Source organism: Amphibalanus amphitrite, unplaced genomic scaffold, assembly GCF_019059575.1.
Source record: "Amphibalanus amphitrite isolate SeventyFive unplaced genomic scaffold, NRLGWU_Aamphi_draft 000521F_arrow, whole genome shotgun sequence".
NCBI lineage: Eukaryota > Metazoa > Arthropoda > Thecostraca > Balanomorpha > Balanidae > Amphibalanus > Amphibalanus amphitrite.
The window spans coordinates 230,333-244,008 of record NW_024882015.1 but is presented as its reverse complement, the minus strand read 5'-3'; the positions used below and the strand labels follow the sequence as shown (position 1 = coordinate 244,008).

Sequence of the window (13,676 nt, the reverse complement as noted above, 5' to 3'; positions counted from 1 at the left end):
ATCGTCACACCGCACATACACTGTCTATGAATTGCGCAAACAGTAGCTACAGCTATATCGCTGCACGGCCTCGAGGTTTGTTTTGGGATCTGCATAGTGCTCGTATATTCGTTTTTGAAACGTTCACGGTGGATTTATGCTTATTATTAGTTACGGTCTCTCGTCCGTCGACGGTCACTCAAGTCATATGACAGGTCACTTGGGCCTTATCTCCCAGCAACAACCGGCAATGCACATTATTGACACCTTTGAGTCTAGCATACAGCAGGGAAACCCGTAAGGGCTGTTTCGGGGAGACACGTCCCTATTTTGTATGTTGAATTAAAAATGTGTGACTGCATTGCTGGCGTCACAACATGCAGCAACTTTTCTACAAAAAAGTCGAGTAAAACTGCAAATCCGACTCCCAACTCCTCTCCCCCATGTTCCAAATCCCACAGTTCACCCTATTCCCCGTCTCTCTGTCTCTCGGACCGCGGCGGTGGCGCCCCCGGCGGCGGCCGCCCGCCGCCGCCCGCCGCCCGGTCAGGTGGCCCCGAGGTGGCCGGCGCAGGGCAGTCGGGGCGGCGCGGCGTGCTCGGACGGACCGTAGGTGACCGACAGTCGACATCGGCCGCGCAGTGGGGAGACATGTGGTGCGCTGCTGCTGCTCTGCTGACTCTGCTGGTCGTCTCCGTAGGTGGGTTCAGTGGGAATCGGGGGGACCTGGGGGACCAGTGACCTGACCTTGGGGACTAGTCACCTGACCTGGGGGACTAGTGACCTGACCTGAGGACCTGTCGCATAACCTGGGGGACTAGTGACCTGGGGACCTGTCATATGACCTGGCGGACCTGCCACATGGTTTGGGCGACCTGGCTTATGCTCCGTCATTCCGACCTGTCACATCACCAGAGTGACCTGTCACAGACCTCTTGGCCGTTCAGGTAACCTTGCTGATTCGTTTGGTGATCTCAATGGCCCATTTGGTAGCTTGAGGATTTAGCCATAAGGCAACCTGAGAAGTTTCCAGATGAACAATTCGTTTCACCTGGACAAAACATTTACTCGGTAACGTTGCCGTTAGCACCATGAAAGGACCTTTACGATACATCCGGTAACCTGCTGGGCCCATTCATTCATCCGTTCATTCATTCATTTACCCAGTGTCAGACAATCTGTCAGATAAGACTGTGTGAGTGAACTTCGGATCAAACTCTACTAATCCGTCGTCTGCTAGTGTCCCATCATATTTGCACTGCATCAGTTATACTTAATTTATTTGCGCCGTTAACCATCATCGAAGCTGTCTATCTCACTGTCTCTATGACAAATCGTTGGACAAGTCTGATAACCGTGGCATAGCTCGACTGACAGGACGGTGGGTCCACGTGGACCGGTTCCAAATCTGTCAAACCTGTCAAATGACCTGAGCGGGTCAGAGGCGAGAGAGGGGATGTTGGGGGCAAACTGACATTCAGACTTCATTCACTGGCGACAGGTGTTTGGTGCAGCAATGAGTGAACATTTTGGTTGGCGTGTCCGTGCTTGCAACTTTATAAGAAGTTAAGAACATAAGTTGCAAATCGTTACCTAACTAGTACGGTTTAAGCTACCTGTGGGGGACCTGGCGCGACAGTGTGGCAGGCTCCTGGTTAAGCAGGCTCAGCTGCAGGCATCATGGAGTCTAAGTTGAAACGCATTCTCTGTCTGCTGTCTGCTACATAACTCTCCTTGATAAATGCGTCCATCTGTTAATGCCCCATGCCACGTTACGGCATATCGATCTACGAGCTGCGTCTACCGTTCCCTGCAGCGGAGATGAACAGCATGTGGCTGTTGTTATTCATGGCATTGCGGTCCGTTCCAATTCTACCAGACAACTACCGGTTGTTACAGGAGTGAGTTACTGGCCTGGGCAGCTGTTCCGCCCACACACGGGCAATCCCTCACGTTATGAAGTTTCCGACAGAGAAACTGGGCAATTGTCTGTTTGGCTGGCTGGCATTGCCTCTTATCAGATCTCATCAGATCCCGGCTTATACAGTAATGTAGGAATGTTTGGTCTAAGAAGACGTGATCTGTACGTATCCGCCCACACAACATAGCCCGTTTAAAATGCAAACCTGTGCACTATGCAGGCCGGCCTGGCGGTCTATGAGACTGACAGACCATGCCGTGGTGCCTCTCTTCCTAAGTCCCGTGGCCAAGAATCATCCAGGGAGCTTATCGCCAGGGTAAATACTCCCTCCCTGGCCCGGCGGGAGAGGTGTTTATTTCAGAGTTGGAAGAGAGTAGAGCACGGTGGCTGTTCTACTGGCTTCAGTCCACATATTGAAGATCCTCATCTACCCTCATCTGACCTGAAGCCTGAACTCTTTCGAGTGGTTGAGCAGAGGGAGCGATGCCGATCCGTTACAAAAAATTACACGCGGCTTTTTTGTTCCATAGTTTGTACTGTTCACCATTGCCTACCTGTGTGATCGATTGGTTCAGCTCAGAATTGAGACTCACAGTCGTCTGTATTGCTGGATTAGGGCAGGGCAGGCGAGATGACGCCGGTGATAAGAGCCCCGGCCCCCAGCTCACGCGGTCGTGCCATGGTAAATCAGGTTTTGGCGTCTCGGTCTACCGGTAGTTTCCTTGTTTATCGTTAGACATGAACAACGATTGTGACTGGCTTTTTAGTCTTTGGTGAAGTCACAAAAATGGCTACGACACAGTGCAGCGAGCCGGTGATTGTCTGATTTACGAGAGGTAAGACTTTGTCCAACAAAATTTTAATTGATAAAGCCAAACCTCTTGGCAGACAATGGGATAATCCGATGGAAGGAATGCAGCCTAATGAACTGCTTTGAGCTCTCAGTATGACTTATTTCGACGCAGCTAACGATATGAAAAGACCACCATGAATCATTGCAAAAAAATTGTTTCAATAGTTTGAAAGCTTTAAGCACATCATCGGCATCTGACAGAAAAGCTACGTTCTTCATCATTCGAAGTTGCAGTGTGTACTCGTTTTTGCCCTCCGGCCTTGACCGGCTGGGTTCGGTGGTGCAGCTGCTGCTTCCGCCACCTGCCGTGGCCGGCGGGGGCGGGGGCGGCGGTCTGTTTGCTTATCTGCAGAGGATTCTCACAGCGCTCGCCGCCGCCCGCCGCCGTCGTCGCAGCTACTGCCGCCCGCTGCAGCCTCTGCCCTCAGCCAGGCGGTGTGGCGGTCGGCCGGTCACAGATTGGCTTTCCACGACGAGATGCTCCAGCATCGGATTATACTCGCGTTGATGTTATTTTATTTTGGATCACCGCTTTGATTTCTTTCCTTACCTCACCTTTTCCTCACATTATGTTCAGTTTTGCTTATATATTCGCATTTCTCGTTGTGTCTCGAGTTATGTCCGTTTTTCTCCCGCGGCTGCTTCTCTCTTCCACGTTTTTTTCTCTCTTTCTCTCCATCTCTCTCTCTCTCCTATATTTTACGTGCGCTGACCTCTACCTTTTGCCCCTTTTCTTCCTTTTCTCTCCACTCCGCCCTCTCCCAAATCACCGCAGTGCGGCGCCGTTTGCCGCAGTCCGTCTGCCTCTCTGCCCCGCAGTCGTCTCGGCACCGTCTCGCCGCAAACGGCCCGGGGCGTCGTCACCTGGTCCATTACTCAGCTATTCGAGGGTGGCCGTCAATTTATCGCCGCCATTTGCATGACCGGGCCAAGGGTCAGAGCTGAGAGCCGGGAAGACTCTCAGCTCTCTGCCGGCGCCCGGCGCCCGGCGCCCGGCGCCCGGGCTGCAAGGAGCGCTCATTGGGCGCTCATTGGGCGCTTTGATGGCGCCCGGACCCATCCCGGGCTCCCTGGAATGGCCCCCGGGTCATTCCGCGGCGGTGCCGTTTAACCCTTGTGTCGGGGTGTGCGTGCCTTACTGTCGTGGTGACGCCCCTACAAATGAACCCCTTCCCAGGTGGGTGGCGTGTGAATACAATGCCTCACAACGATTCCAGCAGAATAATTTACCTGGATCGGAGATCTGGCCTGCTTTTGAGGCGTCGGAAACGGATAGTTTGTTATAAAATGCACGGAATATTTGACTTCCAAGCGATGGCATGCGTGAGGATGATTCATATCGATGATGAGGTGCATGGCATCTTATGGAATATGCTATTTGAATCAGTGTTGGGTGTAAGTCAATTCGCTCGCAAGTCTAAATTATTTGCATTAATTTCGAGGGTGTACGCTGCACACACCACACAGTGTTCGGTCATGCATTCCAGGTTGTTGACTCGGACGTTGATGTCAAGGCTAGAAAAGCGCTAGCCTTTTCCTCATCTTTTTGTGAGTCAACACAACATTTCAAACACTTCACCTGCAGCATGGGGCTTCTTGACCGGCACATTTTTCACTTTTACTGCAATCGGATTAAATGTTTCTTGCCCTTTGTCGCCATCCATTGTGTGCCAGTAAGTAGGTGTGCTATGGCCGGGACCGAGGGACCGAATGAAACACGATCGGCCGCAAAAACGCTCTAATAACATCACATCCCCGGACGGAAGAGAGTGGACAGGACGGGGTGAGAAAGAGGGGAGAGAGAGAGAGAGAGAGAGAGAGAGAGAGAGAGAGAGAGAGAGAGAGAGAGAGAGAGAGAGAGAGACGCGGCCAGACAGCGGTTTTTGCTTGGTTTTTGACTACGTCAGTTGAACGCCTGCCCTCGAGGCGGGGCTCTAAATCGGACACCTGAGCCCAGGTGGGTGCACTCCAGTCCTTTTTTATCTTCGATCATATCGCGGAGCAAAGAGAGAAAATTACCGAACGCGCGGCATCTTTCTGCAGGAAAAACGAAAATGAAAGGAAAGCTAGAACATTGTTCTGCACCCTCCTTAAGCGTCGAAGAAGCCCCCTTATTCTACAGACATGGCAAGCTCCTGAAGCTCTAAAGTCGGATGCCAAAGAGTCCCGTTTGGTCCATTAGGTCAGCGACCCATTCCACTCTGTGTCGTCCTCATATTCTCGCCAACAAAACTGTGATCACATTCCTGCTGTGGGCGTTCCCTCACCGTGTCCCATGAGCCCACTCACGAGAGCTGACTGCTCCGTATGCGTCACGCACCGCGACCGAGCAAAAACCGAGTCTGGCGGGATAAAAAGCTGTGTTCTGATGACTCCAGTTACAAGAGGTACTCACGCGGGTTGTGCTTGACCAACTTGACAGATGGGTGCAACCGCTGGGTGTGTGTAGCTGTAAAGGAGAGGTTAAAATATGTTTTGCGTGAAAGAAGACATGAGACAGTGCAGAGCCTAAATGGCACACCTATAACCGAATTGTTACTCTCAAGCGATCTGACTAGTACAGCGAGCCTATTGTATTCTAATAATGTTCCTATACGATCAATATCGCGTTTGGGATATGCTGAGATCATGGACAATGCTGACACGTTATACAATAGCACATATATTTTGTACTATTGACAAGAGTCATTCGCTCTATATCCACTCGGTCACTACGAGCCCGGTTTCTATGCCACTTGACTCACGTGATACCGCACCCGGCTCGTCACGTGAAGTTCGCTCCCTTTCACCGTCTGCACACCTTTTCCTTGAACGGTTCACCATGTCCCTGTGGCCTGGCGAATTGAGAATCAGTGACTTTGCAGACCTCCCGTCTCCCGTGATTAAATCCATCAATCTTGCTTCGATGTCGGTCGTTCTTGCACGCTTTCCCTCCTTGTCGCGATTTCTGTTTCAGTGGATGAATTCGAACAGCGGTCGATTGTCCTTGAATTAATTTGTCGTATGCATTTGCAGCGCTTGTCGTTGAATTAATTCACGCAGGTCATTTTCTTCTGTTTAAATTGAGCTGAGATAAATGTGTTTCAGTGGTATGTTGAAATAACTATGTTCCTACGTGGACTGTCGAGAATAAATGTTGTACGTGTACCTATGTAGTAAGTAAGTTATGCGCAACTGTTATCTGAGAAGTCATCTGTTCAACGCCCCACCCGGAAGGGTTCGTTTCCTACGGCCTGCTGTGTCTAAAAAGGAATTGTAATTCGTTCCTTAATTGGTAGAAGACTTCAAAATGTCATGAATGAAATCTGGCACTGCGGCTTCCTCAATTTATGTTCCAGCCATCCTTCCTGCAACCGTTGTCCGCAAGCCATAGCGGTTCTGGAGTTTTCCACTTCTTCATTACTTTGGCACCCGGTAGGAAACCCAGTGGCTTGCCTTTTTCTCAAACCAACAGAATTACCTGTCCTGGTAAAACTATCCGACAAATCACGCCAAATGTGCCAACAAGCGGAATGTTCCCTAGATTACAGAGGGGATATCACTTGGACTATCGCTCGGCATTCCAGCATGTCGCAGGTGACTGTCTTCGGCCCGATTAAAGCCTCGCCTCGCCACTCATCGGCAGCCGCGGTTCCCTCCAGCCAAGGCCAGACGGTGACCGACATTCACCGGTGACGTGATGTCCGTGCCGTGAACATTCCGTGACGTTCCGTGACCTTTCCGTGACGATTCCGTGATTCCACCGTGACCCGTCACGTCACCTCCTGTCCCTCGGTGAAGACCCGCGATGACTAACGATGTGACCGGGTGAGCATCTCACCACCCCCTCTACCCCTCTCTCCCTCTCCCCCTCTACCGCTCTACCACCTCGCCGAGCCGACGAGGAAGGAAAGTGCTACCGAGGACACTGTCGTCGACCGGCCGCGTTTTTACCACTGCAGGCCGCTCCCTGTTGTGTGCGCCCTTCAGGCGATCTTACCCTCTGTGGTCGGCAGTGAAAGTACGCCATTTTTGGTCGGCAGTGACGTCCAGTGGCTCGGCTTTCCGCTGAAAGTGTACCTACTGGTGGTCGATGACTGTGTGTGGCAGTGGCCACACCTTGCGCTGTGATATTAGCGGCACTTCATGTGTCACTCGGGTATGATCATCGGCTGCATCGCCTCGCAGTCCCCGATACAGAGGGATTTGTAAACTTTTCTAGCATCTGTATAGACGAAGCCCAGGCTCACTCAGTAGCACATCATGATGCCCATCTAACCACATAAGATTTGGCAGCATCGATAAGGAACGATATCGGTGCCGAAAAATGTGTACTTATAGGTTTATTTGCGTCAAGTTTCCGATTCATAGGACTTCAAAATGCGCTGGACGTAAATGCATATGATGCTTGTCGGCCTTATCTGTAACCTTTTCGCTTTAAGGCCGCCCCACACCGGACCTCGCATGCAGGTTGCGAGTTTTTGGGTTTTCGGGTTTCTTCAAAATTAAATAGTACAATATATGCTGAGTGACCCACACTATCATCGAACAAGCGAATCTGCATGTTTTTAGCTTGCGAGCCACCTTGCATCGCATTACAAAAGTTGATTTTGAGTCAGCTTTCGATTTTCCTCGCTGCGAGGTCTGCGAGTTCTGCGAGGGTTGCGGGTTTTTCGTTGGAGTCGAACTTTGGTTCGTTGCGCTGGTATTGCGACTATATGTAATTTTCTGAAGGTGTACCGGCTTCACTGCATTCATGAAGTTACCATGAGGGAACGGTCTAATCACTCTATGAATGAGTATTATGCCCGTAAACTCAAAACCCGCAAACTCGCAACCCGCATGCGAGGTCCGGTGTGGGGCGGCCATTAGCCAGTGCCTGTCAAATGTAATTCTTGTTTGGTAAAAGTCGGTCCAAATGTATCACTGGAAGTGCTGGAAGTGCGCTAGATGTCCCGTAGTTGACACTAAGGGAGCGGTCTTTCACAGGTCGTTCCGTCGCTCAGGGACATTTTGTGCCTTCCGGACAGCACATATTTACGCCCTGAAGCGAGGTAACCAGGCGCCACTCTGTGTACCAGTTTTGCACATTCCGGGGAGTCGCTGGTTTAGATCTGCAGGTCACGTGATCTGAGTACTCGGACTCTGGGGGTGGCCCCTAAATGAGGCCTCCTCCGTAAAGAAACATGAGGCACCCCATACCAGCACCAAACATCTCATGAACCTAATAAATGCAAGCAACAAGCTATGTATATTGTATATGGCCTGGACAGTGTCAATGCCATTCTGCATAGCAATGGCAAGCAAGCATCTCATTTGACTCGAATATGCATCTGGATTTTCTCGAAAAGGCGATATTTTTTTCGAACCGTAGCTGCTTACTCAGTGGGATCATATCTACAGTGGATCAGTAATCAAACGCATCACACCCTCTGTGTCCCCTAGATTACGTATATTTGGGTTTGAGAAAGTGTTCAGCCCACGCCCTTTTGAGGTCCCTCAAAGGACGCCGACAAATATTTATACCGTCATCTGGTACTAGGATACCTACATGTCAGCGCGGTTAGAGGCACCGAGCCGAGCACTGGCACCAACTGACACGTCCCCTGGGGCCTATACCGAGCAGCACGGCCGGCGGACAGGCGGCAGCCAGAGAGAGTGTGGTGACCAACGTGTTGGTGGTGATAGTTGTTACTATTGGTGAGCGGCATGCTATCATTGGTGAACGGGTGTTAAAAACCCTCGAACCGAGTCCGACGCTCCAAATAGGGATAGGGAAATGTACGATGTGGCATGTTTACAGATAGTTACTGACAGGGATTGGGTGCGATGTTTTTCTTTCCTTTTTGCATCAAACAAATATACGGGGAGTGTATTTTGCCTGGCGTCTTATAAAAATTATAGCAGTTTAAGTCTTCAATAAACGATGAAAAATATCGGCTAAGAACGGTTTATTGTATTGGCACCGAAGTCATGTTTTGCCATTTATAGAGAATCCAGCCATATCGAGCCATTTAAAATCTTGTGTAAAACGCCGAAAAATGTCTTTAACGAGCTCAACTCAAATTTGTGGAAGCAGCATTGCACCGATGCACAACTGGCTGCGGCACGATTGGACGTGCACCAAATCGTTCCAAACTCATAGTGTGCGCCAGACAATAAATAACCGTAATTTCGCGCCTGTCCCTGGGCGCAGCCGCCGCGCCCCGGGCCGGTCACGTGATCAGTCTCGTGACTGGCTCTTCGGGACCGGCTCGGGAACGACTGACGACTGGGAACGGGGCCGCTCTGACTGATGGGGGCAGCACGGCGACTGTTCACCAGTTCGGTCTGCAGTAACGGTACCTAACCGTCCGGTCGCTGCAGGTTCTGCGTCTGCAATCGTCGACGTCCCTCTCAGTTTCTCTCAGTCTCCGTCGTCGTCGTCATAGCCCTCTCTCTCTCTCTCTCTCTCTCTCTCTCTCTCTCTCTCTCTCTCTCTCTCTCTCTCTCTCTCTCTCTCTCTCTCTCTCTCTCTCTCTCTCTCTCTCTCTCTCTCTCTCTCTCTCTCCCTCCCCCTCTTCGTATGCTGCCCGGATAATACCTCAATGATGTGACCCTTTCACCGTCCTTCCATTGTCACACTGATGTTCCTCTGTCCCAGCCATACATCATCCATTCATACATCCTCATACTGATGTACCGCTTCCCTATCCATCCCCCACTAACTCAAATGTGAGCTCATCCTTACACACGTAAACGTTCGTCCGTCTCTCGTAGATCGCTCATACAATGACATGCAGGAGGTCGTGTTGCGAAACACCCTCCCCCGTGGCCCGTTTCCTACCATTGAGCCGTGCCGTGGGGGAGCAGGCTTCTCAGACAGTGTCCCTCTGCACTGAGCGCAGGCGCTCATTGCAGTGTGCGTACCGTGCGAGGGGGCTTGGCTCAATGTGTGCAGGGTCTGATGAGTGCGCGCGGGACGGTGCAGCCCGGTGGGGGTGCCGGTTTGATTCATTGTCAGAGAGGTGCGAGACTGGTGAGGAGTAGGCATTGTTCTGAGACCATCGGCCACTGCACTTATAATAACGTGGGTGGTCCGCGCTGACTATGGAGGTGTGGGATGAAGTTAGAGGTATTGTTACAGCTCTGGACTTTGAGTAGCTGCCTTGTGCGTTCCTTCGTCTTTACAATTGTTTCGAAGCCTTCGGCACTTCATAGACGTAGGTATCATGTAAGCCGCGTACCTGCAACTAAAAATGCGGGGTCCTTTTTATCAATAGAAGGAAACAGAAGCTGCATGTTTCCGCAGACAATAGCCGCTGCCGCTGACCCAGGAAAGTTGTCGCGCGCCCCTTCAAATGAAATGTTCCTTGTCACTTCAGTGCGTTCTTTTCCACTTGTGGCGACCAATTCACGCTTAACTGAGTAAAATAGTGGTAGTGTCCCGGAGTGGCATACTTTTGGTCAAAGTTGTAACTTCATTTTGATTTGCACTGCGAGCGGTGCGGAAGGAAAGTACAGTGACATTTTCCTTAAAGGGATTATCAGGGTTTAAAAATTGAAAGGAATCGGAATGTATTGCCTACCAGTTAAGTCTCCAGACTCTGCCGATTTCAACGATATACATAAAATGCCTATTGATGCTATACTTTGCAAGTTATAGCCGTTTGAAAAACGACAAAAATGTACTTACTCCCGCAAAACAAGTACTTGAGCGGTCAGATTGGCCCATCACTATAATGTAAACAAAGAGCGGCCTTGCGAAATTTTGCGGGATTGAGGATTTCTACAAGATTTCGGTGATAGGCATTGGTTGTCGATATACGATGGATTTTTGGTGAAGAACTCGACTGAAATTGAAACAAATTGAAGATTTGCTTGTCTAAGGCAGCAAGATTTATAAACATCGCCAAATTTATCATATGCAATTGGAGCTTGTTTCAGTTTTTTATAGCAGGGTCATGATACAATTTTCTTTCAATGGTAGATTCGTCATGGTACAGTACAATTTAAATGGTAATTTCGAGTAATTTATGTCATTGAATTGAAACTGCAAGTACATCCCACAAAAGAGCTTATCCTCTTCAATTTTCAGTCTTGATCTGACTGATTAGTGATTTGTCAAGAGTGCGAAAAGTGAGGTGACAAGAGAGCTACAGGTTTTTCAAGATTTAAGTGTTCTTGAATAGCAGGTTGTACAACATTGTGCTGTGACATAACCACTGGGCCTTGTGCCCCCTGTGACAGAGCCCCTGCATCAGCTGGTCTGACACGGCTGGGCTCGCAAGTCGCAAAGAACGTCTTGGTGCTCTTAATTATGATTGATGATTGTGATGTGAAAGGAGGGTACCTACATGGCAAAATACATTTGTATGTAATTTCTTGCCACAGTACCCACCTGCATGTACATTTTTGTTGTCTTTGTGTGAAAAATGAATATATTTTAAGGAAAATTAAGGCATTTCTGTTTGAAGCATGCCAAAATTCATGTGTGATGCTGTCCCGGCAACTCATGTGGAACAGAACAGACTGCAGAGTGCCAGATCGTGCTTGAACAGAGAGAATCATCAGCTATCTACATATGCGCATGCTTTGAAGTTCCCTGCCTTTTCCCACATTCTACTTGCTAGTTGTGAAAAGGATCGGACAAGGCGAGGTACTCATGCTCATGGTGCCACCATGTGCAATTACTGACTGGTGAATTCGGTGGCTAAAATCCTTAACGCTCTATGGATAATTATTCTGCTCTTATGTTCAGTATGTTGATATCAGAAACTCACCAAGGTAACCTGCCCTGTGGCATTTCTTAGTTCAAAAATGTAAACATTACACTCATCAGTCATGTAACTTGTATTTACATCCATGAACAAACAATGTGCAAAGGGGCTACCCAACAAGCATTACTGTCTACAGCGTAGCGCGTACCGCCTCCGCAAGGGGCGCGCCCCTCTACAATGGGCATGCGCGAACCCCTTCTCTGCAATGGGCGCGCCGGCGAACGTACGCGAGCGATCACGGGTCGCCACCACCAGCTGGCGACTGACGGCGCAAGGCCATAAAACTACGACGGCGGGCCCGGCAGCAGCGCGCGGTGTGGGGGGGGGGGGGGGCGTTGGACACGGGATGGACGCACAGTCGCGCACCACGACCGACGGCGACATCACCTGCTGCGTCTGGCTCGGCGAGCGCAGCTGGGAGCCGGCTGGAACAGACAGAGCGGAGTCAGCCGGCGGAGAGACCCGGGGGACGGGAGAGAGACACGGGCCAACAAACTGGGAGAGATTCGAACGCCCGCACGACAGCAAGGAGCAAACATGCCCGTTATATTCACGTGTCGATTGTCATGACGTCAGTCTTGAGCATAAGCTGACTTCATCCCTACATCCCGTTTTACTTATAATCATAATTGAGGTCCTGGATCGGTACACCGGCTCAGTCACCTGTTGACGGCGGCGCACAGCGTGACCTACCCGCCCTACAGCCGGCCCCAGCAGGGTGAGTAGTGAGTACCAATACCCGCCCCCATGCCAATGCCAAAATCACTAGCACTGAGAGTTTTATGGAAAAGCCCTCCTCAGTGGCCGGTATGAGCTGGCCGTGCGGCGGCCGCGACTGACCTGCGGCCGCTGAAGGTCTGGTGAGTCGGACGGGCACCTCCGGCACTGTCGGCAGGGCGGCCGATTTGAGTGCAGCGCTGTCCAGTCGGACTGACGGCAGCACAGAGACCAGCTGTCCGTGCAGGCAGTACCGGTGGCCCGAGTCGCTGCTGCTGCGGACCCGGCCCGGTACCGGCGCCGGGTGGTGGCCGGCCGCGGGGGGGAGCGGGTCCGCCGTCCGCTCCGCGTCCCCGGCCGCCCCGCCGCCGCTCTCTGGACCGGCCGGAACGGTGACGGTGACCGCGCTGATCTGAAGGCGCACCTCCAGACGCTCCAGGGCCGGCAGCCAGGCCAAAGTCGGAGCGGCGGGCGGCGCCGGCGGAGTGGGGGAGACGGCCGCCGCAGCGGAGGTGTTGGGTGACACTGCGGGTAGGTTCCTCTCCGTGGTGTGGCTCCGTGCCGATCGCGAGGTACCCGAGTGTCCTTGCGGCCGGGGCACATCCATGGCGGCGGCGGCGGCGGCTCGGGCGGCTGGGGTAGTGGCGGCGCACACTGGTCGGAAACGCCCTCACGAGAGGCCACGGGCGATTCCGGAGTTTCGGATTATTTTTTATATAGATCGATTTGAAATTGATCAAATTATTATACTTAGGCCAAAAAAACTAACCCGGGTGACCAAAAATAACTGTAATCAGCCCCCGAAGATGGGGTATCCCAGAACTCGGAAACTGACGCGGAGCAAGGGGTTTCTTGAGCCGGATATTCAGCGTCTTATTGCTGATAGACACCAAATTGAAATCCCACATATTATGCATCAAAATGTTCGTTATGAAGTTGCCGACTTGTCAGTGCAAAATTTTTGGTATACTTTTTCCCTAACTAAGATGTACTGTAGCTTTTTTATGAAGGTTCTCCTACAGTGATTCTGGAATATAACTGCAAAGTTTAGGTAAGGAAACAACAGGTAGTCCCATCTAGTTCCACTCTGATTTTTTGTGAGATGAAGCAGGATTTAAATTTACACCAGGGCAACATAAAAGCTAACTGCGCATATTTGCGCAAAATTTGCAGGAGCCGCTCTTCCTACCCAACTACCGCCCGCCCCGCCCCAGTTTCGGCACGGCCGCCGCGCCCGGCTTACGCTGACCTGTGTGGCCTGCACGCATCCATGCGTAGTTGACTGGTCATTAAAAACAGATGCGCTTGAGTTTATGAATTTTGTGAAAAGCGCGTTTTATGTATGCATTTATGTATGTATTGACATCAAAAGCCTTCCACATATTGCGTGGCGATTACGGCTTGCATTTAGAGAGCCTTGCTATTGACAACCATCACTCGGCTGAAGAAAGTGGAAATTGAAACCTTC

General features: G+C 51.0%; 2 protein-coding genes across 9 annotated transcripts in view; one reads left to right on the top strand and one right to left on the bottom strand.

Annotated features, from left to right (window-relative positions):
* The first annotated feature begins 502 nt into the window (after positions 1-502).
* Positions 503-13,676, top strand: part of LOC122393190 (protein amalgam-like) — a 51,993-nt gene continuing 38,819 nt past the window's right edge. For 2 of the 7 annotated variants that reach the window (XR_006258653.1, XR_006258652.1), the window contains exon 1: positions 541-679. Coding sequence is in view for 3 of the 7 variants with exons in the window: in XM_043389015.1 (XP_043244950.1) it covers positions 631-679 (49 nt within the window). In the remaining 4 variants the exon portion in view is untranslated. Of the gene's footprint in view, positions 680-13,676 lie in introns of all 7 variants that reach the window. The other 5 variants (XM_043389016.1, XM_043389014.1, XR_006258651.1 and 2 more) reach the window with 4 other exon arrangements.
* On the bottom strand, positions 11,549-12,853 carry LOC122393191 (verprolin-like). Of its 2 annotated transcripts, XM_043389019.1 has the most exons (3): positions 12,332-12,853; positions 11,861-11,916; positions 11,549-11,743 (listed from the first exon to the last, which is right to left on the bottom strand). In XM_043389019.1, exons 1-3 carry the CDS (start codon positions 12,813-12,815, stop codon positions 11,615-11,617), a joined length of 669 nt encoding a protein of 222 aa, XP_043244954.1. In that variant the 5' UTR covers positions 12,816-12,853; the 3' UTR covers positions 11,549-11,614. The 2 variants fall into 2 exon arrangements, with proteins under 2 accessions (XP_043244954.1, XP_043244953.1); XM_043389018.1 differs by having other exon boundaries at positions 11,549-11,916.